This window comes from Aulonocara stuartgranti (assembly GCF_965226115.1).
Source record: "Aulonocara stuartgranti genome assembly, chromosome: 23".
In the NCBI taxonomy this organism is placed as follows: domain Eukaryota; kingdom Metazoa; phylum Chordata; class Actinopteri; order Cichliformes; family Cichlidae; genus Aulonocara; species Aulonocara stuartgranti.
This window is the reverse complement of record NC_138958.1, coordinates 4430123-4457560: the sequence shown is the minus strand read 5'-3', so window position 1 is coordinate 4457560 and position 27438 is coordinate 4430123. Positions and strand designations below refer to the sequence as shown.

The 27438-nt window shown below is 39.9% G+C and overlaps 2 protein-coding genes across 5 annotated transcripts; one reads left to right on the top strand and one right to left on the bottom strand.

Annotated features, from left to right (window-relative positions):
* The first annotated feature begins 6320 nt into the window (after positions 1-6320).
* Positions 6321-9643, top strand: ccl44 (chemokine (C-C motif) ligand 44). The gene is made up of 5 exons (XM_082523172.1): positions 6321-6491; positions 7360-7489; positions 8174-8318; positions 8437-8517; positions 8634-9643. The coding sequence occupies exons 1-4, from the start codon at positions 6428-6430 to the stop codon at positions 8473-8475; spliced, it is 378 nt and encodes a 125-aa protein (XP_082379298.1). The 5' UTR covers positions 6321-6427; the 3' UTR covers positions 8476-8517; positions 8634-9643.
* A 2252-nt stretch (positions 9644-11895) lies between these two features.
* On the bottom strand, positions 11896-25759 carry slc1a6 (solute carrier family 1 member 6). Of its 4 annotated transcripts, XM_082522962.1 has the most exons (12): positions 25692-25759; positions 25492-25562; positions 17851-18117; positions 17612-17749; positions 17204-17411; positions 16471-16513; positions 16138-16266; positions 15847-16031; positions 15476-15709; positions 15126-15320; positions 13817-13951; positions 11896-13570 (listed from the first exon to the last, which is right to left on the bottom strand). In XM_082522962.1, exons 3-12 carry the CDS (start codon positions 18071-18073, stop codon positions 13372-13374), a joined length of 1689 nt encoding a protein of 562 aa, XP_082379088.1. In that variant the 5' UTR covers positions 18074-18117; positions 25492-25562; positions 25692-25759; the 3' UTR covers positions 11896-13371. The 4 variants fall into 4 exon arrangements, with proteins under 4 accessions (XP_082379088.1, XP_082379086.1, XP_082379087.1 ...); XM_082522960.1 differs by lacking the exons at positions 25492-25562; positions 25692-25759 and adding an exon at positions 21290-21436; XM_082522961.1 differs by lacking the exons at positions 25492-25562; positions 25692-25759 and adding an exon at positions 19717-19778.
* Positions 25760-27438: the final 1679 nt, after the last annotated feature.

Here is a 27438-nt window from a genome sequence, read left to right as displayed (position 1 = left end):
AGCCATCTGTAAAACAATGGTGTCTCTTTCATGGTTTGGGGCTCCATTTCTGCCAGTGGTGCTGGAAATCTGGTCAAACTGATGGAATTATGAACACAGAAAAGTACTACACCATACAATACCATCTGGAAAGTGTCTGATTGGCTTCATTTTTCAGCACGACCGTGATCCCAAACACACTGCCTATGCAGTAAAAGCATCAGTCATAAATCTGTCTCCCCAGAGCCTGTTAACTGTTTTTAAAGGACTTTAAGGGATTTCTAAATGTCTTTGTTGTTTACCCTTCCCTTGAATCCTTGTCTGTTATCTCCCAGTGGGGACATAACTGCAGTAAACTAATTTGTAGTAAAGAACGTACTGAATTAATTTTGTTTGATATTTTAAATTTGTGGTGGAAAAAAGGCTACTCTCAGCAGAACGGCCTTTACTGATGTTTACTGATGCCCCGGGGTATTTTGGCTCTACAGCAGCCTCAAGGTCAGCCTAGTTTTTAGAGTTTTCGACTGCATCTCCTGAACAATTATTTCTGCAAACTTGTTCTTGTCAAACTTTTCATAACAAATAAAACTGCAGGTGACACATGAAAGATGCTCTGCATTTAAGACGATGGCGTATTATGTGAGATGTTTATTTTTTCAAATATTACTAAGATAATTCTCTTGGAATAAATATTATGTCATTACCATTGCTGGAACATTGAGTTTTGGACTCTTACAGAGCGCACCGCAGCCAGTGGTGAAATGTTGAAGGTCAGATTTCTTGTGCAACACAGCGACCCTCGAGTTTGCATTAGGAATGTGTCTGGATCTCTGTGGACATAAGATGTGTGCTTTTCTTCTTGGCAGCAATTTTTAAACATATCCAGAGTGTCCAGTTTCTCACTCCAGGCTCAATCAAGACCTTTTGAGTTTTGGTACTGCAGATTTTCAAAATAAATGCTCGAGTGTGTTTAAGCAGATTTTCTAGGTTTAGTGTTTCGGGTGTGGGGAGGGGGGGTAATGAAACAGAGCTGTGTGAAGCACAGATATTTGGGTCCCGTCAACTCCCTGCAGAGGAATGCCTGACTGGCACAGGGGAGCATGCGGTGCTCTATTCTAATAAAATATAATCGCATGTTGAAGCATAATTTTATTTCCACAGTCGATTAAGACATTCCATGAAGGAAATCTCATGTGAAGATAAAATGCAGAGCTTTCCCGTGTCCAAAGCAGAACATGAAATATGAATCCAGGGCCGGTTGGCCTAATGATTCGCTTTTATAATAATGGGGGGAAATGGCATGCTGGGATAAGCTTTAACCCCTTGGCTTTTTAAAGCTTAGTTATTTATAACAAACTAGTAAAATTAAAGTGGCATTTAATACAGCCAAGACCTCTTTTCAATTTTAAGAATTTTAATTGCACTTATTTGCATTCTTTTTATTTAGATATGCAATGATTACCATAAAATGGACACAATAGCTCTATCACAAGGTTAAGCATAGGATTTTGCAATGCTCTCCACATGCTGGCATTGACAACATGATTTTTAGCTGCTGCGGGGGAAATAAGTATTTCTCTCCCTTTTTAAGTCATAATTTTAAACACTTATGAAAAAATGAAGGAAAGAAGTATCCCCTTGGAAAATATGATTTATTACTTGGATTAATTCTTGTTGGCAAGCGGAGCTGTCAAATGTTTCTTGTAGTTGGTCACCGGGTTCGTGTGCACTCAGTGGGGATTTTTGGCCACTGCTCTTCATAGATCTTTCACAAATCCTTAAGTTTTCTAGATTATCACTTAGCTACACAAAGCTTCAGCTCTCTCTATAGGTTTCATACCACTCACATTACTGATGTCACCAAAACAGTCCATTTGTCAATATCCTGCCCCAGTCTTCCCTCACTTATGAAGGACACCTTGAGATTCTTGAAGTTCTCCATTGGGGGCAGTAACTTGTCTCTGGATTGGAGTGAACACTCCACCCTTTTCCAACTGAGAACCATGGCCTCAGATTTGGAGGTTAAGCTGCAGGTGCTGCACAATCCTGTACCCTTTGCAGATTTACATCCCCAATGCACAATGCTGCCACTGCCTGTTTGGTAGGGATGATGTTCTTTGGGCCATAGTCAACAGTCATTTCTTTCTAAATGTTCAGAGCCCAATTTTGGTCTCATCTAACAACCTTGAAACGTTTCTCCGAATGGGCCTTCTTGAGCAAGTTTTCAAACCACAACCTGGCAACTTGTCACCATTGGTTTTCTTGGTGAGCGGGGTCCTGCTTTGCATTCCTAGGGTTATCCCTTGTTGTTCCCATGATCACTGATGATGCACATCTTGGGGTACCAGCCTGAGGGCGATTGACAGTTACTCTGTCTTTCCTTCATTTATTAATATGCACTCTGCAATCATGTCTCCTATGTCCTTAGACAGCTCTTTGGTCTCTCCTATGGTGGTGAGGTTTAAAAAGGAATTGCAGGTTATAACTTGTCCTTGAATTTTGTGCACTCATTTCATTGGAACTTTTTGCTCAGTATTTTAAGCACAAAAAACAATGAAAAAAAATGTGCTGTGCTTAATTCAGTTTTCAAAATTGCATTCCACGCCGCTTGTTGTCTGTTTTGTACACCTCCCAGTTTGCTGCCTTGCAAAGATTATATCAAGCATTTGCCCCCCTGCATCTTATCCCTTACAAATCCCTTTTTGGGAGCACAGTCCGATCTGTTAAGACCGTGTGTCCAGTTCAGTGGGTTGAGCCCTCCATCATCTTTTGGAGGTCAAACTATGCCTCTGTACAACTCCAGCTCTTAACATTACTCTGGTCACCCCGATCGCTCACTGCTGTTATTTTTATTTTTGATTTCCCTCGTGTTTCTGGGTCGCCACACCTTGACAGGAGATATTTAATCACTGCAGAGATATCCGTAAAGTGTAGGGCTAACAGGCAGACCTGTAGTCATGTGGAAGGTATGTTTTTACAGCTGAGATTCCAACCTGATTTCTTGGGTCAAATTCTTGAATCCCCCTCTCTTTTACATGCGCACGCACACACACACGTACACAGCTTTACCCCAAACACACCCCTCAGTCAACAGTCTGCATATTTTCATATCCAGGGTTCCATAGGAGACATTTTGTTGCCATGTTGTCTGAATATTTCTTGGTATGTTGCAGTAGCCAAAGGATAATTTGTTCCTTCTTAAGATCTGTTGAGCCACAGGAACTTAGACAGCCCCACATCAATAAAATCCAACAAAATGTGTCCATTATATGTGCTACATTAGTGTCTAAAGCAATATTTCTCTACATGAAATGCAACTCATTGTTCCAGCACTGCCCTGCCAGCATATTGAAAGTTTGTCTAATGCATTCTTTTCTAAAGTACAGTAAATCCAGAGTATTTATAGTAATGAAGTTTGATGGGTTTGAATTTGCAAGCTTAATTTGTGTGACAAGAAGGGAAAATATCACCTTTACCCCCTTAAAATATCCATATAATTATTTAACGGCTCTTTTCTACCAGATTCACCCAAACAGTTTTTTAAGCCTTGTCAGCGCAGAATGAGAACAATGTACATTACATTCCTGTGTCAGCTTTGTTTGATGATACTTCATGTTTCTCCCTGCAGATACATGGCCAAACCTAAATAGCAAGGCACCATGTCAACTGAAGTCCTTTCATCTTCCCAAACCATCAACTATGAATGTCAGGCATTGGTGTCAATCCAACACGAATAACTTGCCACAGCGGATCAGAGTAAAGCACAGTCATGAGACCCCGCTACGTTTCTCTTTGACATACGCGCTCCATGTTAGTTGTCAGCCTGGGTATGACGTGATAGCTTTTGAACAAACAGGTGATATTTCCTTAACGGTGTAACAGAGTAACTCCACACACACCTAGAAATGATCACTACAATTTATTTTCACATAAATTTTCACACAGCGGATGATGCCAACTATGAATTTCAATTTCTAGGCTTGCACGAGTCCAAAAACATTCTTTAAATATGATAGCTGTGATATATTGTCTGTGTATTATCACTTATTGTGTACCACACCTATAAGAGCTATAATTCTTCTTAATAAGTTATTAGTTTTCCAGACACGTTAAGTGCCTTCAGCCCTATGATGTGGGAATATTTGTGCATCTGTCACACTTAATCCAGCCTTTGATTGATCACTTTATACAATGTTGCTGGCAGCCTAATCAGACTTTGACAAAGTGTGTTTGTCATTTTTCTCGATCATAGGGCCAGTTCAAAGGAATACCTTCCTGAGACAGATGCAGGCCTACATCAGTTTCTCTAGTTCCTGTCTGTATAATTAGATCCTGATGTTGTTTTCTGTTGAAGTCTCCCTGTAATGGATGTGAGTGTGCTAACATAGTGCCTCCAGCGTATTCGTGTGGTGTTTGGTTAATGAAACAAAATAAATGAAACAATGTTTTATAATGATTTATGGTTAGAAAAGGAGAGACTACAAAAACATTTAGGACATATTTTCAAACATCTGAGTTACTTTATTAGGTAAATTTATAACATTTACTTGGTGACAAGTTTGCATCAGCATGAGCCAAGGCATGCAAACGAAATTATAGTAAGAAAACCAGACTAGAATTAAAAGGCCTCAGATTGGTTTCACATTGTTGCCAGATTTTCTACGAAGGTCTGGACTTTGACTGAGCCACTGCAACGTTCTTTTGTTTTTCAGTTGTAAATTTGCTGCTGTGCTCGGGATCATTGTCCTGCTTGCGTGACCCGACTTTGGGCCAAGCTTTAGCTGATGAACAGATGGCCTTACATGTAACTCTGGGTTGCTTTGGTATACAGAGGAGTTCGGAGTCAACTCAATGACCGTAAGGTGTTCAGGTCCTGTGGCTGCAAAACAAGCTGAAAGTATGAGGTGTTCATGCTGACAGCCTGTGTTTGGTTTGGGCTAAATATGGCACTATGGCCAAAACCGTGTCCTCATCTGTGGAAAGAACACTGTTTCAGAAGTCTTGTGGTTTGTTTAGATGTAATTTCACAAAAATTAAGCTGTGCTGCTATGTTTGTTTTGAATGGAGGATACTGTTTCCTAGCAACCCTTAGAAACAAGCTATGGTTGTTTAGTGTTTTTCTAATTGTACTACCATAAAGTTTAACATCTAACATGCTTAATGAGGTCTGTAGAGTCTGAGATGTAGCTCTTGGGATTTTTGCACATCTGACTCCAAACAGAACCTCTAAAGCTTCAGCTTTTATAAAGGTGCTCACACTTTCTGATAATCAGTTAGCAAGTGCATTTGACAAGCAGCATGGCTGCCACTTACCATCTGTATTCCACCAACAAAGGTGCTAGCCCTTTGTTTACTTTTTGAATGACTGCTTACAGCGGTGCATCATTAGCATAGAAACGTAACGTTAACATGAAAATTAACAGTGTAAGAGGCCAAGGAGCTCAAAATGAGCAGATAAAGGGATATTAAGCATGTTAAATGAGAAAACTTTTTTCTTTTATGTAGCAGTTTAAGCCTTTAAAGCCTGAACCATGAAATATCATAATGTTTTGTGTTTAATGAACCTTCTGATGGCAAAAAAGTAATAAGATATTTGTATCAGATTTGCTACATCAGACATTTTTTTGTATTTCAGTTTTTGAAGGAAAAAAATCACACTGATGATATCTGAATAACTCACAAAAACTTGGCTTTAAAGAGTTAAAGGAGCATAAAATGTATCTAAAAAAAATAGATTTCATGAATCTGTCTCAGACTTTTTGATCTATTGTAAAATGTTACATGAATAACATTTATTGCCATTTAAAATGACAACTGAAAGAGACATTTTTAAAGCAATCACTCATATTAACATCAGGATAAAGATATACTAAAGGAGGCAGACAGAAAACTCTGTGGTAAGAATGATCCAGATAAAGTTCAGATACTACCGCTTCCCCTACAGCCCGTACAGCTGCAAACCATTTTACATTCATTTTGTTATTTGGAAATGAAAAAAAGCCAAATAACTGGATTTATCATGGGAATTAACATAAATGCTGCATGTTGAATACTTCTTGATAACTCGCCTTTTATCTATTTTGGTTCTCAATGAGAAAAATGCAGGAAAGCAAAGGAAAAAAGAATGAAGGAGTAATTTAACACCCTAAATGAAATAAATCAGGCCTGGCATCTTGAGTGAGGAGACTGAAAGGGAGAAATGAGGGAGAGGTGAGATGAATGTGAAAGAAAAAGAAGGAGGGAGTTAGTTGAGCATAAGAATGAAAATGGATAAACAGACGGTGGGAGGGAAAGACAGTAAGACAAAAAAGAGAGGTGGTAAAAGTGAGTGAGAGATGGGCAGGGAGGTATAAAGAGAGGGAGGGAGTAGTATAAGAGAGGCAGCCATAGAGGGAGAGGTGACAGAGTAGATTATCCTCCTCTCCTCTCCTCCTCTGCCAGCCTCATCATGTTCATGCTGCAGATGTTGACTGTTATCTCTCTGACTGTTATCCTCTTGGCATCTGTAGAAGGTAGGACATAACCATACTTTCTATGTGTGTGTGTGTTGCATGGCTTGCATGCACCCTGCAGGTGGACACTCTAGCATAGACGGTGATGGCGAAGACAGAAAAGGAAAGAAGAGGGAAAGAGGAATAGCAGCAGCAGGAGCAGCAGGGAGGGAGGCATGGATGTAAACAGAGGAGCAGAAATCACATCACACACACACACACACACATGGAGAAAAGACAGCAACTGTGTCAGGGCTCAGTTCGCGTGATCGTGTAGTCTTGTCTGTTTTCTGAAATGTAGTCAAAGCGCTGGAAGTGCACTGATGTGGCTGAGGATGGCTTCAAAATCATTTGTGGCATTACAAAGCAGCACTGTCCTATTTTGCTCCTGCTGCCTCACATCACACTTTCAGTTGTTTACAGATTTGGATGAAGGGACATCATGGCATTCCTTACACACAAACACCTCGCTTTTTCTACCACTTTCTCCCGTTTCACTGGCATGCTCGTATGTTTCTCAGCACAACGGGATGCCATTATAATTCCTCTGGCATTCTAGTGTGTGTCCATATGTGACTCTGCGTATATGTGGGGCATGTGCAAAATACTCTGCTTCGGTCTTTGCTAATATCAGAACAGGGACTTGACAGTGCTGAAAAACTATAAATATGAACGCTCAGATTTAGGGTCTGATAATCTGCAATAATTTCTATTATTTGAAACTTTTCTGCCTGGCGTGATGCTGCATTAGCATCCCGTTTTCACAAAAAAGTAATTGAATGTGAAATCTATTCAATGATGTGAAACACCTGAAAGTTCAGCATCATTCTGGCAGTCTGCTTTCGTTTCAGTGACTCATTTGTCTTCCTTTGTCCGTGTTATTTCCTAGCCATAGGTGTGCAGATGAAGAACGATGTCCAGTGCTGCATGCTATACTCCCACGGCAAGGTGCGTACCAAAGATGTGTTGCGGTTTGAGGTGCAGACCGAGGGGCCCGACTGCAGTATACAAGCCATCATGCAAGTATTTCAACTATCCACTCCTGGAGCTAAAGAGCACACAGCAATCTGCAGGAATGGAAAATATGCCTCTCGTTAGAGGAGGGCAGAGCTTGGGCTGAGAGGCATTGTCATCTTTCCAGGTCATGTTGTTATGGCAGGGCTTAGAGCTGTAATTGCCAGGGAAGTGAAAAAGGAAATATGTGGGAATAACAAGCCATCTGAAAATACCTTCTGAGCCAGCTGAGCCCTGCTGCAGCCAGTCAGTCAGTCAGAACAGCAGGGTTTATTTAAGTAAACTACATTGTGATACCTATTGTTTCCAGCAGGTCAGGGAAATCTGATGAAGCTGGGGAATGAAGAGCTTGCTTATTCATGTGGCCCAGTTAACAAAAGCACTGAATTCTCATCCGTTGGATACGAGGCATTATTTTCGTTACCTGTTTTAGTTTGATCGCAATTTGTTCTTCGTTATACTAGAGGGGGAAATACAAAATTCCCTCTTTATCATCTTATAGTATATAAATATTCATTTTAATTTGGGCTATAGCTGGCAAATACCTTTGTAGATCTCAGCATGATCTTCTCCTTCTTACTGCAGCACATTCAAATCGGTGTGTTTCCATCCTTTGTCTCGAGTCTTCAGCACATCCTTGTACTGTCATCCTGCAACTTCTGCACATAATTTGCATTTGTCTTTCAAAGACTGTACACGAAGAAGGCGGTGAAGTGTGCAGACCCCAGAGACCGAAAGGTAAAGAGGTTGCTAAGAAAGCTCATCCAGAGACAGAGAGACAAGGCCCGCCAAACCAAATGGTTCCTTTCTGACAACCTTCCTGTCATGTCAGAGGTGAGACGCAGTCTGTTACACGGCTACTTTACTGTATTCTACACCTGAGATGTAATAAAGGCAGCTTGATGAAGTGAAACTGAGGAGTGTTGCAAAGTCATAATTTCCATGTCTTCAGGTCAAGAAGGACCACTTGGTGGTTCTCAGTGTGGAGTGATGGAGCGATGGAGGAAATATGGAGGAAAAGTTGTAGTCATAAGTAAGGCTCTTTTCCGTATGTTATTACTCATATAAACTTGGTATGTAGGCTATATGTAAAGTAAATCTCTAAAAGTCTCATCTGGGATTTTGAGCTGTCTTCCTGTGTTTCTGCAGGCCAAGTAAACTTTCAGCAGCTTGTCATCTTTACATGTCAAAGCTCGCTGACTCTCCAATCATCGTGTCTCTCTCTCTATCTACACTAGCCGTCTCCCTGGGACTGGACCTGGGCAGCAATACATATTTAGATATTTAAGAATGAACTCTGCTTGAAATATTCCCAGTATGTGGCTGGAACATTCTCAACAAAGGGGGTGTTATTTGTAAGATATGTTGCAAAGATTTTTTTTAAAATGGCTTATACTGTTATTTGCCAGAGACTGCCTGAAAGTGTCTCCCTCTATAAAAAAGCATAACCACTCCTGGCTGATGTGAAATCAGTGAAACAGATGTAATGAAATGAGCAGTGATATGAATATTGTATATCACCAAGATACTCTTATGGTTATTTGTGACTTGTATACCTTAAATGTGTAATGACACTTCATACAGTAAAGTAGATGGGGTTTGGTTACGGTACACTGAGCGTGCAGAATATTGAGATAACATGTCTCCAGTGGTATGGTTTACAACTCCTTTTTCAGGCTATATTTGACTGTTTATAAAAAAAAAATCACAGTTGACTCAGAGTGAATGTTTCACCTGGATGCAACCTTCACTATAGCTCAAGAGCAAATGTTCCTAATATTTTGTCCATTTTGTATATTGCGTGTTTGTAAAGTCCTGTATGAAATGTGACTCTAACACTAGGCCCTCAGGCATCAGCGACAGATTTAAGTATCTATTTGGAGTTTACATTTCTACGTTTAAACAATAGTTTGTCACTAAACTATGCCAAAGTGTTCATGATTCAGTTCACCACATGGCCAGGCTGTTAAAACTTAGAGGGCTCGACTGTGTGCGAAACACACAAGCATTGCATCGTAGGAGAATGCACTATATGTTAAAACACAGCATCTCGAGTGAACAATTTTATAAATAAATCTGAAATAATAACTAGAAGGGCTGCAGCGTCTTTTTTCAATCTTGAGATGTTTGCGTATCGCTTTCTACAGCGTGCTACTGATGTAGCTCAAAGTCAAACAAAAAAGAGTAAAATCTCTCACAACTGCACAGACATTCACTTTTATTTATATAACATCAAGTGTTTTAAAGGTAAAGACCCTACAGTAATACAGAGAAAACAATCAAATGACTCCCTATGAGCAGTGTTGGGAAGGTTACTTTTAAAATGTATTCCATTACAGATTACAGAATACATGCCCCAAAATGTATTCTGTAACGTATTCCGTTACGTTACTCGATGAGAGTAACGTATTCTTAATACGCTGGATTACTTAATATATTATCATGCTGTTTACAACTACGTGAATGTCCTATTGCTGTGATTTATTACTGTTACTGAAGGCTCCGCGGCTCCGAACCGTAGTAAAGGACCTCTGGCTAATACAGTGGGTTCCGTGTCGGGCTCGTAGCCGAAAAATAGCTTTACTTTGTTGTCTGGGTCAACTTTGCTTGCGAGAGACAGAGAGAGGCGTTGAAAGGCTGCTCCAACGGAACTTATTGTTTCGGAGGAAAACACCAACACAGCGTACAGTCGAGTCTCAAGAGCGTACTTACACCTGGGCTCGTCAGGCACTCTTCTTGGCTGCAGTGGTTATTATTATATTTACATGCTTCCAGCTCCCGTTTTTGCTTGATGACAACTCCTACTTTTCCTTTTTCTCCCTCCCTCGCTCACAGACACATAACGGGTACGGCAGTCCATTCTCCCTGCAGCACGGACTACACTGCCCATGATGCTACATCCTGTAGCATTCTGCCTATTAGCTTAGCACAACAACAACAAAAAGGCGCTCTCTCACCCAGGAAACACAGAGAGAGCGTCGCCCTGTAACCATGGCAACCGTAACGCTGCCGCCTGGAACAACAGAACATAGCTGTCAAACAAAACCCAAACAGTCCTGACCCGCCACAATATGAAACAGGGAAGTACCGCCGTGTAATCCATTTATTTCAACAAAGTTACTGTATTCTGAATACCACCTTTTTAAACGCTACCTGTAACGGAATACAGTTACTCATATTTTGTATTTTAAATACGTAACCGCGGTACATGTATTCCGTTACTCCCCAACACTGCCTATGAGTAACAGAAGTAATTATCATAAACAGCTACAACATTAAAGCTACAGCAAGTCGTTTTTGAGGTTTTATTTAATTGGAAAAAGGAGATTATGATTGAAAAATGATAGAAAGATAAGTATGTGTAATTACATCTCCCAACAAATTGCATTTTCATAAACTTAGAATTAATCCGTTAAATATAGAAGTTGGCAACAGTTTTAATTTGCGCCTGTACAAGTGTTAATTTTGCAGACCAATAACTTTTGTCATAGTTTTTGCCCACAATCTCTTTTTTCAGACAAAAGCAAGATAAAAACTAAGGCATGAGGACAAAACTATGATAAAATGTACTGACATCAATAAAACGAATGACAATGACATGAAAATATTCGGGAGATCCAATCAGAGGTAATCTCCTTATAAGATTAGATCCACACATTTGAGCTGCCATCAAGAAACAGTACCACTACCTCTCATGAAAACGCAACAAAAAGGAAAACAGGAAAAGGAAATATAAGAGCCTTTGTAAAACATGTGAAGCAACTCTCACCAGATTTAGTCTAACAACACTAAAACTAACAGAACAGGCAAGAGTTAAGAATATCCTCAAAATCTCTCCTTGGTATTGTTGCCATTGGTCAGAAGTGAGTTTACCTGACTCACTGACTCATATTGGACTCCTCCAAAGTTTTACAGCCTCCTCAAGAGTGAAATAACATGGACGCATATTGACAGCTGCGGTAAACAATGGACTGAAACCCTACAGTCACTACATATAAACAGCTCCTGTTTATATGTAGTGGTAGGTAGGATTGTACACTTGGGATCGCTAAGAAAACAGAATACATTTGACTGCAATCTGCAATCTACTGACATCTAGTGGTGAGATTTTACACAATGTAACTTTAAAATAAGATAATAATGAATTGCTGTTTCATTATGTTTATGACTCTGAAAAGTCATTATACATAATGAGAATATTTATTTTAGGTACTTTAGATATACTTTAGATATATATATACTTATGTATATACTTTTATACAACTTGTCCTATATTAAACTATGTAAATAGTGCTGTTATTATTTGTACTAAAGAAAAAGCAGTAAATTGTGTCTTGTGTTTTGTAAACAGTTTTATTTCTGTTTAAATATTCTGGTTTCCCTATCACATCCAGCAGTGACATATCTGTAGTGCTTACAGCAGCACAGCCTGGGTTAACTTAACTATTAGCTTTTATATAAAAGGATTTCAAACTTAGATGAAATGTTCGTAATAAAAAAGAAGAATTCACCTCATCCATATGTGAAATTTGTTTTTCATATAACATTTGACCCACTGTTTTCTCTAAGAGAGCAGCTGAGAGTGTCTGGAGGGGAGAATATCTTCCACAAGGGGTAGCCACAATCACAATAATGAGAATCACAGTTCATTTCAGTTCCTGAGACATTTATTTATCATGTTTTTTCACACGCTGTCCATCAACATGTTGAGCTGCTCCTTCATCAGAAATAACAATTCTACTGAAATAACTTAAAGCAACAAAACTCTAACCTGCAAACAAAAACTCGAGACCTCTTAATGGGCATGAACTGGTACAAAATCAGACACGTGTATTCACACCATCACTTTTATAATTATGCACAACACTGAAACAACTGTGTAGGTTCTCAAAAGCATTCACCAAGTTTCTTCACTGCACTTTTTCACAAAACCATCAACTGTAAAGTAACCAGCAACACTTCAATCAAAATATACCAAAAATCCAATTACATGTTGAGTAGATAATAACATATAATGCAGAAAACACAGACCGATTGGTGTAATAGTGTACTAATGTTTAAAAACACTGTTGCTATCAACAGGAGGAAAAAAGAAACCGAGAATATGAACACCTTCAGTATTGCAGCTATTTCTGTTTAATTACTCCTTTAGCATTGCAGTACTGTGCCCATATAGCACCAAATAAATACAAGAAATACACACCAATATCCATAAGAAAGCACTGGGGGTGGGGAACAGTCTATAAAGTCATTTAAAATATATCAACTAAATAAAACAAAGGAGTAAAAGTTTTCTTTTTCACTTGTATCCAGTGTTTAACAGTCACAGTTTTACGATTAAATCGTGTAAGCACACTTAAAAGAGGAAGGAAACAATACTGCTGCTCGTGTATTTACATCCAGCTTTATTTTTGTGTAGTGCTGTGGAAATCCCACATCTAAGTCCTATTAGAGGTAGTCATTATTAGAATGACAAAAATGGGTGTTTGCAGTGGACAATGTTTAGTCATGCAGAAGAACTGGGCAAAGTCTAAAGAATAAATTCACAAGACTGAAAAAATAAGCTGGTTTACATTATGAATGGTGTTGTTTCTCTAATAATGCTGTGTTTTCAAGCTTGAAAGTGAGATTATTTGATGGCTTTGAACTGCATTTCAAAAAAAAATAAAATAAAATAAAAATCACAGGATGCTCCTAAACAACTCGTGAACATTAGTTTCTGTCATCAAGCTGTCCCAGGACAGGCGTCACTGTGTCGTATTTCCCAGATAAGCTTTTGTATTTGAGGGAAAGATGTGAACCTCAAGCATTGGCTATCATGTTCTCCATCACTGCATCATGCTAATGCTTCTGTATGTTCATGCAGTTTCATGTGATTCCCTCGCCTTCACATTGTGGTCTCGCTGTTGAGATGATTGACTATGTCATTGTCCTGGCAAATGAGCTGATAGGGTTTCTCGTTCTCCTCGATTACAGAGTTGCGCACCTCGGCGTCCTGATTCTGCAGCTCTTTGCGGGAAAGGTGCTCCACAATGCCGGCCCCGAGGGAGTCGCCAAGAACATTCGTGGTAGTACGCAAACGGTCCCTGGAGTCACGAGAGAGAGAGAATAAGTGAGAAAGACTAAAAAATGACTGCATATATAAGTGGAAGAAAATGGATGGATGGATGCTATGAAAACAGTTGCAGGCTCTCTTATCCATCACTCTGCATTATGCATCGATAACCTTTGTAGTTGTGGGACCTCTGGGCTCTCTGAAGCTTTACAATGACATTTAAGCTGGCACAATCCCAGACCAATCCCCATCAAGCTGACATTTAGTGGGAACTCACAGGAACCAATCCACAGCGATGATCAGCGTTATGTCCTCCGTGGGCAGTCCCACCGATGTCAATACAATCACCATGGTAACCAGGCCAGCCTGAGGAATGCCTGCTGCTCCGATGCTGGCAGCCGTTGCTGTGATACTGAGTGGGCGGTGGGAGGGATGGAGAGGCGAGTGAATGCATTTAATAAAAGGAAACAAACAAACAGCACATGTGCACTGCTGGTGGGTGTAGTAGAGTGTGATAAAAGCACACGAGGAATACTGTCTCTACCATATGTTCTTTAAAATGTATTTTTGTTTAATAATAGTAATAGCAGAAACACACTTTTAATATATGTTTACATGTTTATTAACCTCTCATTTCCCTATCTAGTAATAAAAAGTGTGATCAGAAAGAGGAGTAAGCTGGAGCAAATCCCTATCTCACGCGTTTACCTTGTTCTGTATTTGTGTATGTGTTGTATATAGGGGACAGCATGGAAGTGCCAGAAACTGCAGTTCCTTAAATGGACACTAGAGGTTTGATGCAAAATATTTCCATAGGCTACTATGTTAAAATGACCAACTTAGCAGCAGAATTAAGCATGTTTACACACATAGTCTATAGATTAGCACCTCCTTCGTAAACACCGTATGGATATTCTTGCATACCAGTTATAATTTTTAAAATTGTATTGAAGCTAAAATCTCAGCAATTTCAAGTGACAACTCGATCTAAAGACTTTATTTTCTCATTTTGCTGAGTGAACTTTGAGTATTTTATTTGTAATAGTGTGGCAGTTTACACACCGGAGCCCTGATTTGATCCCAGGGCAGACACAAAGCCCTTGGTGGGTTGCAGTAGGAAGGCCATCCTCAGTAAATATTTGCTAGTTTAAATATACAGAGCTGCCCGTTATGGCAACCTCTCGTGAAAAATGGAACAGCCAAAAGCAGTAGGAGGTATTTAAACCTACTGGCCACTTTATTAGATACACTTGTTCAATGGCTTTTAAAGCAAGTATCTAATCGGCCAGTCACATGGCAGCAACCCTGTGTGTTTAGGAATGTAGAAATGGTCTACAGCAGCAACACACCACACACACCTATGCCACCTCTGACAGCTAGGAGCAGGAAACTGTGGCTACAAGTTGTAGCACCAATGTTGGACAATAGAAGATTGGAAAAATGTTGCCTGGTCTGATCAGTCTTAGTTTCTGCTGTGACAGTCAGAGAGTAGAGAGAGCGATCATCTCTTTATGACCACAGGTTGCCCATCTTCTGGGAGGAAAGAGAGGGCTCAGCTGAGTACTAGCAAACCAAAGTACTGTTACCTGATGGTGAGAATCTGACCAAAGTTTAGCTCCATGCCATTGACTTGAGCAATAAAGATAGCTGCCACTGCCTCGTAGAGGGCGGTGCCATCCATGTTAATGGTGGCTCCAACGGGAAGGACAAAACGCGTCACTCGTTTATCCACGTGGTTGTTTTCTTCGAGGCAGCGGAAGGTGATGGGCAGGGTAGCAGAGCTTGAAGCAGACAGGATGAGACATGTTAGCATTACCATAAACACGAGCAGAGACTGGCCTTTAATGCTGCTAAACACAAAGGAAGTAATGCAGTGCTTCTTATGATGAGATTCAGAATGAATGAATAACAATGTTTGAATTATGCAGAAGCTAACCTGGAGGAGGTTCCCAGAGCAGTGATCAGTGCCTGCAGCAGGCCGCCAATGAAGCTGTAAGGATTCTTCCTGGTTACCAGGAAATAAAGCATTGGCAGGACAAAGAGGCCGTGGATGAGAAGACCCACGATGACCGACACAGTGTACATCCCAAGCTGACTGCCCACTTCTGCCAGATCCTTCATCTCCACAATCTTCCCAGCAATCAGAAACAGGATACCTACTGGAGCATACCTGCAAGTTTGGAAACATTGTTTTACTATAATGGTAATTTTATTGGGTTAGTTGCTTTTATAGACTAAAGGGAGAGTTTTCTTCAGTTAAGTCTACTCAGAATCTTCATATGGTGTGGATGCTGGGTTTTTACTAACCAGATGATGATGGCCACCAGCCTCATGATGGCTTCATTCAGGCAGTCAAAGAACTCTCTAAGAGCCTGGCCCTGCTGTTTCATGTTGCCAATGACCAGACCGAAGCACATGGAAAACACCACCAGACCCAGAGCGTTTACTCCGCTCGAGGAGCCAGACACAGGGACGACCTCCTCCACAGTCTCCTGTGGTTGAAAACGTTTTACACACAAATCAATACGCACTGTAGTTTTCTTTTTCATAGTGATTAAAGTATTGCACTTATACCTGAAGATGCTTGTAGACACCCACCTGTATGGTGTGCAGCACCGTGCTGAGGTTCATGCTCAAGGCAGAATCGGTCACATTGAGCGAGTCGGTGAGGTTCAGGGTTACGGTCACATTTCTGGTGTAAACAGTCTTCTTGTACACTGTTTTATACTGCAACAGACATGAAATGTTTTTAAGGTAGTTACATAGCAATACATGCAATGTAATAGAGATTAGGAAAATAAAACTATATGTTTAGCAAATTTTTGTTGATCAAGATTTAGAGATAAAGGAGATTTTCTTTCTTTAAATGAAATGAAGTGTTCCATAATGAAGAAGATATGAACCATGGCTGGGATGAAAACAAAGGCTTACCTGCTTGAAACAGGCTTCTACCAGATTAGGAGGAAACATGTTCCTAGAATAGAAAAAAGCAAAGATCAAATGAGCCACATATACATAAATAAATATGCCTAAAACCTAAATTATTTTAATAACCAGCAGGGGGCGACTCCTGGGGTAGTCTATGGGAAAACAGCACTCAGTTGCTTCACTCTGACCTCAGTAAACACGTTCCTGCTAACTTTATGGGCTCAGTCCAAGTTTCAGGTCTCACTGAAAATAAGATTGAGTCATTTTTGTAAATCACTGTCATTCTAAAAGTCAGAAAGATGCTTGTGATGTGCTGTGGTTTCTCAGTTTCAAACAAACTTCACTAACTGATCGGTGACATCATGGTGGCTGTGCCCATCTTTTACACTGTCTGTGGCTAAGTATAGCTCTGCAGCCATTTAGCATCGTTCAGAACAAATAAGGGAAGCAATGGAAAGAGCCTGACTCCATCCAATTGTTATGTCTGCCATCCAAACATGTTAGGTTACAGCTTGTACCTTATAAAGACAGAGGTGTGAACACCATTGGGTGTTTTGGAAGTTATCCTGAGCTAAGTAATTTGATTACTGGCAGTAGCTTCATATAAAAAATAGTGGTATCAATCTATTAATCCATCTCTTAACATTCTTGTTAGACTGCTCTCGTAATATGAACTGCGACTGTCTGTGGAAACACTGTGTAACCTAACACATGAGTCAAGTTTCTGAGTCGTTACCTGATGAGATCCAGAAAAGCATCAGTAGCCTGAACAGGTTCGATATTCCCACCGTTGGCCACGGGGCTGTCCCTGTTCCCTTTCCCCGGCTGGATGATGACGACGATGACAATGCCGATAAACACAGCAATCAGCGTGGTCACCATGTAGTAGACCACTGCGCGCAAACCCATCTTACCAGATGCTTTACTGTCCAAGGAGGAAATGCCTGAGGCAGAGAACATTATTTTCTCAGTGGACTGATGAAAGTTTGAATTTGATGTTAAATTAATCATAGAAACAGCTTGCTGGTAAATACTGAAGACTACGATAGGATATCTGCTCTCTTTCCGGATCTAGACAGTACTGTGCTGAAGCAGTGTGGGAAAATAAAACATATTTGCTTTTAAGTGCTCATTAGAAGCTAACCTGTGATCAGACTGGAGACAATTAGAGGTAGCACCAGCATCTTCAGCATTCTCATTAGGAGCTCCCCAGGAAAGGAAAAGTACTTGATTTCCCTCAGGGACAGATTGTAGGGGCGTAGAGCAAAGCCCAGGATTATACCTGGCAAATAAATAAATTAACTAATAAATAAGCATCGAAATGCACAAATATAAAAGCACAAGCGGAAAAAAAACCTCCATTTGTTGTTCCTTTCCACTCACCCAGAGCCACGGCAGCGATGGTGAACAAAACGAACAAGTTCCTCTTCAGGAAACCCTTCACACTGGCCTTGCTGACGGAGCTCATCCTCTCCTTCATGCTGCTTGCTCTCCTCTCCATGGCGCTGCGTAAGCGCCTCCTCAGGTCTACTCTGTCTGGTAAGGGTGGTTTTTCTGTGTCCTCGTTTAGGAAAAGGCTGGCACTGGTGGGGGGCTTCTCGTTCATAATAAGCTCCAGCACCTGGTCCAGGAGGCAGGTCTCGTGTGAAACTAAGAAAAAAATAATAAAAATTATTTGGTAAGTGTGAAGTTTTTGTCACGTGTAGTTTCTGGAGGGACGGCACGCTTTAAGACATTCACAGAATATCCACACACATCGCATGTTGCTCAATTGCTCGGGGTGAAAAAAAAAAAATAGAAAACAGGATGAAACAGCTGCTGCTGTGTGAAACACTGAAGCACCTGTTTAGGATTACAAATCAAAACCTGACCTAGCTGTGGCACAGTAACTAAAAAGCCTGAACCATGTAACCTACCAGTGCCAACTGAGATGGAGAAGATTACCAAGCTGAAATAGTTTTATGAATACACAGTTTTCTTTTTTAGTGTTCAGAGAATAAACATCCCCTTTTTGTGTATAATTTGGTTCAGTTTAGTGGTAAAACAGTTGGTGGACAAAACATTAATTGGCCACAGTTTGGATTAATCTGTTCTTCAGCATCTCACCTGCCACTTTGTTAGGTACACCTTCAACTTTAACTGTTCATTAATGCAAATAAACCAGTCGTATGGCAGCACCTCAAAGCATTTAGGCATGTGGAAATGGTCAAAGGGGCGTGATGAAATTCAAACTGAGCATCAGAATGGGGAAGAAATGGGAATCATGTGACTTCTGATGTGGCATTGTTGTTGGTGTCAGATAGGCAGAAACTGAGGTCTGCTGGGATTTTCCATCGCTAGAGTTTACAGAGAATGGTTTGAAAAAGAGAAAAAAAAAAGTTCTCTGGGTGAAAATACCATGTAGAGGTCAGAGGTCACAGGAGAATGTCCAGACTCGAGCCGATAGGATAGCAGAAATGACTCAAATAAGGACTCGTTATGCTCACATCGTTTTATTTTACTGTGCTCAACAATCACCAGATCTCAGTCAAACACAGCACCTTTGAAATATCGTGGAGCAGCAGAGTCGCATCACAGGTGTGCAGGGGCAAAATCTGCAGCAGCCGTGTGATGCTATCATGACAATATGAACCAAAATCTGCGAGAAATGTTTACAGCATCTTGTTAAATCTAAGGCACGAACAACTAACTAGCAAGGCATTCCTAACAAAAATATGTATGAGCACTTCAATATGACCTCATAGTGTACAATAGCTTGTTTACCTAATTTGTCAAAAAAACAATAAAGACACGTTCAAGAGCATGAACTCTAAAATACACACTGTCACTATGACAAAAAGCAGACTGCAAGCATAGTTCTGGTTTTGCAGTTACAAGCAAAGCTGGACTATGTGCTGGTTTAGTCTTGAACTGAGTAAGCAAACATGAGCTGTGTCTTTTTCAAGCCTTGCTTTGCAGTTTTTTCTATGCTTAAAGCTATAAAGTAGACTTCTTGATGCGTGTTCAATCATTCAGGTAATAAATCTCCAAAAGTTGATTCTGTTCATCTGGACGTAGCGCTTTGTGGGAGAAACGTTTCGTCACTCATCCAACTGACTGCAGGTTTCCCCAATCTTACAAACAGTACATTTGCATAATGACTGAAACCAGCCCAGTGAAGGAACGCTACGTCTAGATGAACAGAATCAACTTTTAGAGATATAAAATAGACTAAAACCTAACATGAATAACGAACTTTTTCAGTCTTACCGTGTTTCCCTTCTCTCTCTCGGTGTGTGTGTAACACATGGACGCTGCTCGCACTTCCTCCTATCTAAGTAGGCTACATTGTTTCCTCTTAGCCAACCACTGCAAACAAACTTGAAGTCCCACAGAGCGGGTAATAAACAGGCAGTGTCCTCATCTGCTTATTCTTCACATCTACTATAATCACTGACCTCACACAAAAATCATTTTTTCATTCTTCCCCAGAGATAAACACTTTATTTTGAAAACCAAAAACCGAATCTACTCAAATCATTTTATAAGGTTTGCATCAATCTATACATAATCTACATGTAGTAAAAAAGAAAAAGTTAACCACGCAAAGAGATGGACGTCTTCTTAGTTCTCTCACAGCACGATTCAGACCTGCTGTCTATAAATGTCTGAACGAATGTGTAGCGCGGTCACAATGTTCTACTATCTGGAGGACTGGAGTGGACTGATAACCAGAGGTGGGACCAAGTCATTGTTTTGCAAGTCTCAAGTCTTTATCCTCAAGTCTCAAGTCAAGTCTCAAGTAATGTCAGGCAAGTCAGAGTCGAGTCTCAAGTCACTGGTGTAAAAGTCCGAGTAAAGTCACAAGTCTGAAATTTTGAATTTCAAGTCCTTTCGAGTCTTTAAAAAAAAAATGAAAAAATAATGTTGCAGTTATGCTAAATGTAAATATTAGACCATGTAATTTTTAAATCTGTGTTTTTCTCAACACATACAAAATAGTGAACTTAGAAAATATACACAAATTGTGAAATTGCACCTCTTTAAAATGCAGCTCAATTAAACCTAGCTCCAAGAATAATTTTCACCGACAGTTCTGAGATAAGCTGCATGTTATTCTTGGATGCGGTTGTAGGACCGGCTTTAAAATCGCATGACAAAAATATCATACACATTAAAAAAACTGTATCACCAACGTAGCCTGGACAACATTTGCTAGTTAGATGAAGTCAGCTATCTCATCGTAGCATATTTATATGCATATTTATAATTATACGCTTCTTGGAGTGAGTGCACACACTCATGAAGTTTAGTAACTTCAGGTCACTGCAACAAGCCCAGGTACAGTTTACCGCCGGATGGGTGCAGGACCTTGAAATGCACCGTGTAGAAAGTAAAGACCATCGTAAGTATCATAAGTTTACCAGTCTCACAAATCGTCGTCATAAATACACATTCGTTAACCGTTTATTAATAGGACCTTTGAGCTCAATGGTAATTAATTAGCAGTGGAAATAATTTCTGGTACCCATCACAGAAATGTAGCAGTGACAATAATACTGTATGCTGTAATCGCACTGGACAATTAGTGATACAAAACAACTGTTTTATCCTGTGAATAAAAGTATGTGTTTTTGTCAGTGTACCATAATAACAGAAGCGAAACGCAATATTGTGTCAGGACAATTCACTATTTATGCACAATAAATAAAGGAGCATAGCGCGACAATTTCTGTTCAGCGCCAGACTTGCTTGTAACCTATATCACCAATTATGTTATGAAAATGACGTATTAACTACTAAAAAACACTGACCTTCGTGTAAATGCTTGGAGCAGACTAACCTGTGAGCTGGAGTGTTCTGGGACGTTATATTTGATCTTTGAATGGCTGCAATCCAGGCCATCCGTCGCGTCTTTGTTACTTCGGAAACATGGCTCGAACAATTTCTCTTCAACGACGTAATCCGATAACAACCGATCTCTTTACCCGTCGGCTTCACAAGTCACAAGTCTTAGAACATTTTTTCAAGTCAAGTCTAAAGTCATAAAATTAATGACTCGAGTCTGACTCGAGTCCAAGTCATGTGACTCGAGTCCACACCTCTGCTGATAACCCCATTCTAGTGTGTAATGGATAAGAGTGGATGAAGCTGCCAGTTTCTACAGCGTTACACTAGAGTAGGAATGAAAACAAAATGTTCAGTCGTGAAGCTCAGTAAAGGCAAGACTAATGAAAAAGGAAGTCTCAAGGAAGGAAAGGCACTACAGCGAAGGGCTGAACATTAAGGCAGTTCACAGGTTATAATATAACAGCATTACTACATAAATCTTGTGATGAACACAATTAAATGATCAAAATGTTCCTTTCTGCCTCAATACAAGTCAAGCAGTGAGAGAGCGGTTTGATCGTAAGCTGCACCGCATGAGCTCATTTTGTCAGGCTGGAGCTGACCAGAAACTTTCAGCTGTGAGTCAGCTTAATGTTTCTTTTTTTAAAAACTTCTCTGTGCTTCATTAGTATTCACATGCAAAAACCTAATTCCCAAAATATCCAGATGCTGATCAGGCTGCAAATGAACAGAAAGACTGCAGAGTTTCTGTTTTAAATCCCTGTTTCATTCACAGTTTCAGTAAAAAAGCTGCAGTTCCAGCTGCCTTAATTTTTTTTTGACAAATAAACACTGAAACCTTAACTCAACAACCAGGAAATATACCATAATAAAAGGGGCATTGACCCCAGATAATCATCAGGCGTTTATTATAATGAAGAGATAATATTAAACTCTGAAATCCAAGTGAATACTGACTAACAATAAATCTGTCAAAACATGTGAACTCATGGTGGATATATGGCTGGCAAAAGTCAAGCAGCTTGTAATGCAGGACATAATTCATGAATACTAAACAGGAAACCCCCAGCATGTAAAAAATTTTTTTAAAATTAGTCCGTGTTCCAATGCTTTATTATTATTATCACTTATTATACAACACAGTCTCAATCTGTGGTAGTTTTTGAAATGCTCAAAACCTTTAATGCACTGATTGTCACCAAGTACAAAAGACGACGTTTTGGGTTAAAAATGCAGATTTTTCCACCTTTTTTAACGCTTTCTTGGTTGCCATGGTGAGGTCTCCCCACACTTTCTGCTTCTGACATGAAATACAATGCTTCCTAATTAAATATATTACTTACAACGTTACTCTCACTCACACAAAAAAGGTGGAAATTCATGTCCATGAGCGCAAAACACAGTTTGCCTGGTTATATTACAGTTGTCATATTTTGTAAACTACATTGATACTATTCAAAACACTGATTAATTTATGCCGATGAAACACGACAGCTTTCTTTAAAATCAGACCAGGTGCAGGTCTTATTCTGTCGTGGTTACAATCCCAGCAATTTCTCTGTGAAATTGAGAAATAAAGGCAGGTATTTTTCTCGTGATCGCACAAAGTAGCGAGTGGAAAAAGCCTTTAAGCTGTCTGACTACTCACCACTCATGTTTTAGACTTTGAGTCAAGCAGTCCAGTTAAAATCAGGTAACCGTCAGAGCTTCACCGCTGTGGACGAGAGGGTCAGGATGTCGCGTGTGTGAACCTCCGGAGGTGAGTGGAGAGTTTGTCTCAGCTCAGCTTTCATAACAAGACAGACATGAAAGACCTCTCATATGGCCTGACCTTCTCATACACACACACACACACACACACAGCCAATATTTTGTGGCGTGTGACAAATCAAAGTCAGACAAATATGCCTACATTCCTATTTCTAATCGTCAACACTCCACACAATAACCTTTCCATGTCAAACAGCATTCAGTAGAAAATGACACAGTGATGTACATGATAAATGTCCAGATCACAGCGATTCAAAGGGGACTATTGATTTTTCCCATGAAGGTTGAATTATTTCAAACTCTTCACAGCCCGAGACAATAAACTGTCAGTGTAGAACAACGTGTAGACAGGAAAGACAACAATAAAGAAGTTGAATCTTCTCTTTGACAGTAGCTGGATCCCCTTTTGCCTTCCGGACTGCTTTAATCCTTCGTGGCAGAGATTAAAGAAGATGCTGGAAGCATTTCTCTGAGATCTCCATATTGACATGATAGCATCACACAGCCGATGCCACCACATCCCAAAAGTGGTCTGTTGGACTGACTATGGAGGCCATTTGAGTACAGTGAAGTTCCCTTCTTATCTGTCGAGAGTCCCACCCAGTGTGGTCTTCAGCGGCTGTATTCCATCTGCTTCAGGGTTTAACGTGCTGCACATTCAAAGATGCTCATATGCACACCAACAACAAGCACCCCAGTTTTTTTCTCTGTAAACTTCATGGTTGTGAAGGAAAATCCCAGCAGATTATCAGTTTCTGAAATACTCAGACCAGCCTGTCAGGCACCAGCAACCATGACACTTTCAGAGTCACCTTTCTTTCCCATTGTGATGCTCAGTTTGAACATCAGCAGGTCGTCTTGACCATGTCTACATGCCCAAATGCACTGAGTTGCTGCCATGTGATCGGATGATTAGATATTTGCATTAATGAGCAGCTGAACAGGTGAACCTAATAAAGTGAGCAGCTAAGATAACAAACAAACAAACCCATCTGCACTGCATACGTCTTTGTTTACAGTTTTTCTCAGTCGCTTTGGTGCGTTTCTCAGAACACCATTAACATTTGCACAGCAGTTAGTGCATTTCCCAAAACAATTAGTGCAAACTGCAAAACCTAGTGGATAGCCTGCAAAAGCACGTCACATGCACAGAATTGATTATCCATACCTCAAAAGCAAGTATCCATGTCAATGAAACTGTCAGTGCCATCAAAATGAAAAGTCTTGACACCATCTTTATGAACAAGATAGTCAAATGGCATTGTCATGTTTCCACTATGACAGTTTATAATTTCAGTGTTTCCCATTGCAAAAACAATTGGTGACACCTGAAAATGCTGACGACAGCACTATGGCCTACCTGTACAGCCATCTGAAATGTGCAGTAAAGTCACTGTAGATGTTATGGGAGTCTTGGGAGTAACTGAGACACTGAATACGTACGTTTCACATTTCCATTGTGTAGAAGTGTTTGTAATCCTACAGAATTGTGCAAAAGAAAAATATGCTACAGTCACTTGTTCACTGTAGAATACATGTAAACATAAAATCACCAATTTGGTAGAGCCTCCTCATGAGTGACAGCTGTAATTCACCTGAGATCAATTGTTCAATTTCGGAGACATTTCCAGGAAAAATGATACAGAAAGGTATAGGATTTGCTTGACAGATGGCCAATATTTGGCATGTGATAACTAGTTCAACAATTTTGTGTGTGATGACTTAAGCAATGGATGTATGACTATTAGTTTTATTGGGAATGACTATTCAGCATCCATAGGTATGATTACTTTTGACTGACATGACATAAGCAAATGGAAATGTCAGAAAGCAGCAGGGAAATGTATGGAAGCAACTGATTCATGTCCAAAATCATTTGCAGTTTGTTCAGAGAGAGGAGAAATTGCTACTATGATGTGCACAAATGACTGAGTGTTGTGGAGGTTGAACTAATAGTTATGAGAATTTCAATTCTGATCTGAGAAACGCACCAAAGCGACTGAGAAAAACTGTAATACAATCTGCTTTCTCTATTACAGCAAACAAATTATGTTACCAGTCGAGAAAATACAACTTTAGTGCAAAAGTCTTTTGGATGCAAAGAAGCCAAAAGGTGGCAAACATGTACCAACCCTTCAGGAAACAGAAATATAGAGCTTCGTTTCCACTCCACTACATCTTTGTTTCCAAATTATTTGTTAAAAATAGAGAAAGGTGAGAATTAGTATAGCAGTATAGCAACAGGAGAAAATTCAATCCAATCAGACACACACATACATTCAGGCAAGAAATGTGTGAACAGTGGTCTATGTGTCGATAGATAGATAGATAGATAGATAGATAGATAGATAGATAGATAGATAGATAGATAGATAGATAGATAGATAGATAGATAGATAGATAGATAGATAGATAGATATTTACCCTGTTTCTGTTTCTAGATGTGCTGAGCTGTCATAGATCCTTCCTGCTTTCGGTTGTCCTCCTTCAAGTCGCTGCAAGACACAAATTAAAACTTGACACAATCTTGCTACAACTTTGAATCTGACGGTTTTATCTACGATGCCTCCTGTAATTACAGATTAACTTGCTCCAAAAACGATTGGAAATAAACTCTCACACACCTCTTTCTGTCCAAGACGTTCCTCACACAGTCATGTAGATGCTTTCCTCTCCACTAAGCAGTCGATAATGAACAAGTGTCGCCCACCCACTGTACCCCCCCCCCCCCCCCTTCATCTTTACTGTTAACTCCTGTTTTACTGTGTGTCGGTTTCTGTTTGTGCGTGAAGCCTCCAGCCAAGCTGAGCACCTGGGAGGTCTGCGTGGGAGGAGGAGGTTAAGGACTCTTCGGGAGAGAAAAATAACGATGAAGATAAGCCGCCTGCTGCCCATTCACGAGCACCAAAACTGTGCGAAATGCTTCATCGCAAATCAGCTATCTCGGTGGGTTTCATGATCACGTCACATGCCCTGGTGGATAACCGGTTTATGTGTGTAAAACAGCACAACAGATCCACAATAAATCTCACGTGTAACTACACGGCACTTATTGCTATGACAACATGCATGTGCTAGTTAGACTCTGGGGGGCTCGTGTATGCGTAACCCCGATGCCATCCAGCTGACCGGCTTTTTACTCGCACTCCCACGCATCATATCCACGTTCACAAACGATGGATTAATATGCATGAGCACATACAGTGGGGAGAAAAGTAGCTTTAACATGCAGTCATATAATATACACAACTGTGTGGCACGAACAAAGAAACAACAAGCCAACAAACTGCGCAGGATTTGGAGACGAGTTGAAACATTTTCTATTTGTTTCTTTACTCGTTTTATTGTTATAAAATAACAATAAAACGCCTCTTTCTTGGTCAAGTCACTGTCGAAAAGGAGACTTTAATCTCAACGAGATAAATAGAGGATAATTAAAAATACATAAGTAGATAAATAAAAGCCATTGAAAAAAGCCATTAAACATAACAGTGGATGAACTTTTATTTTTCAGAGTGAAACTATTCAACAAACAGAATCAAGATGTTGTAGAGGTATTTTAATTTAATTTTATTGGGCACCACCAAATGTGACTGCTGAGACTGGAGACTTTGGAAGCTGTTCTGGAGCTTTTAATTGACAGTTTGGTTAAGTTTGATGTTCAGAGACAAGAAGACTAGAAATTTAAAACTTATTAAAACTTTTGCTATGTTGAGTTTTTGTCAACTGTTCCAGAAAGATTTAAGAAAGATTAGAGATAAAGAACAGTCTCAATCTTCACACCACGGACAAAAGGCAGCTCTAGAACCAACTTCTTCTCCTTCTTCTTCTTCAATTTTGATTCCTTTATGATTTTTGCTTATTATGTTTTATTGTAAAATGCATGTTATTGTAATCTAGCATTGTCAGAAGCTAAATAGAACAGCTAAATAGACAGGACTGTACATAGGACAGGACATTCCTGTGAAAAAACTAAACATACCCTGACTGCTTACATGGGAATTAAAAGGGTAAATACTTCTAATCAAATGCATGCAGTGAACTTTACCATCCTTCATGAATACTGAAGTTTGGGGGTTTTATTGTGTCTGTGTTAATGCCACAATCTTCCCAGGAGTAGAAATCACAGCAAGTTCACCCCAAAATCAGACCACGCAGTGCTAAAATAAATGGAAAAAAAACAAAAGTTACCATACTAAATGTTAATCTTCATGACAGTACAGTTAAAGAAAGACTGAACAAAATCAGTCTTTAGAAAGCTTGTCAGGTGAAAGCCTCCTCTCTCTAAAAAGAACATGGCAGCATAGCTTAGCTCTGCAAAGTTATATCTGAAAGAACCACAAGGCTCCTGGAACTGTGACCTTTCCACAG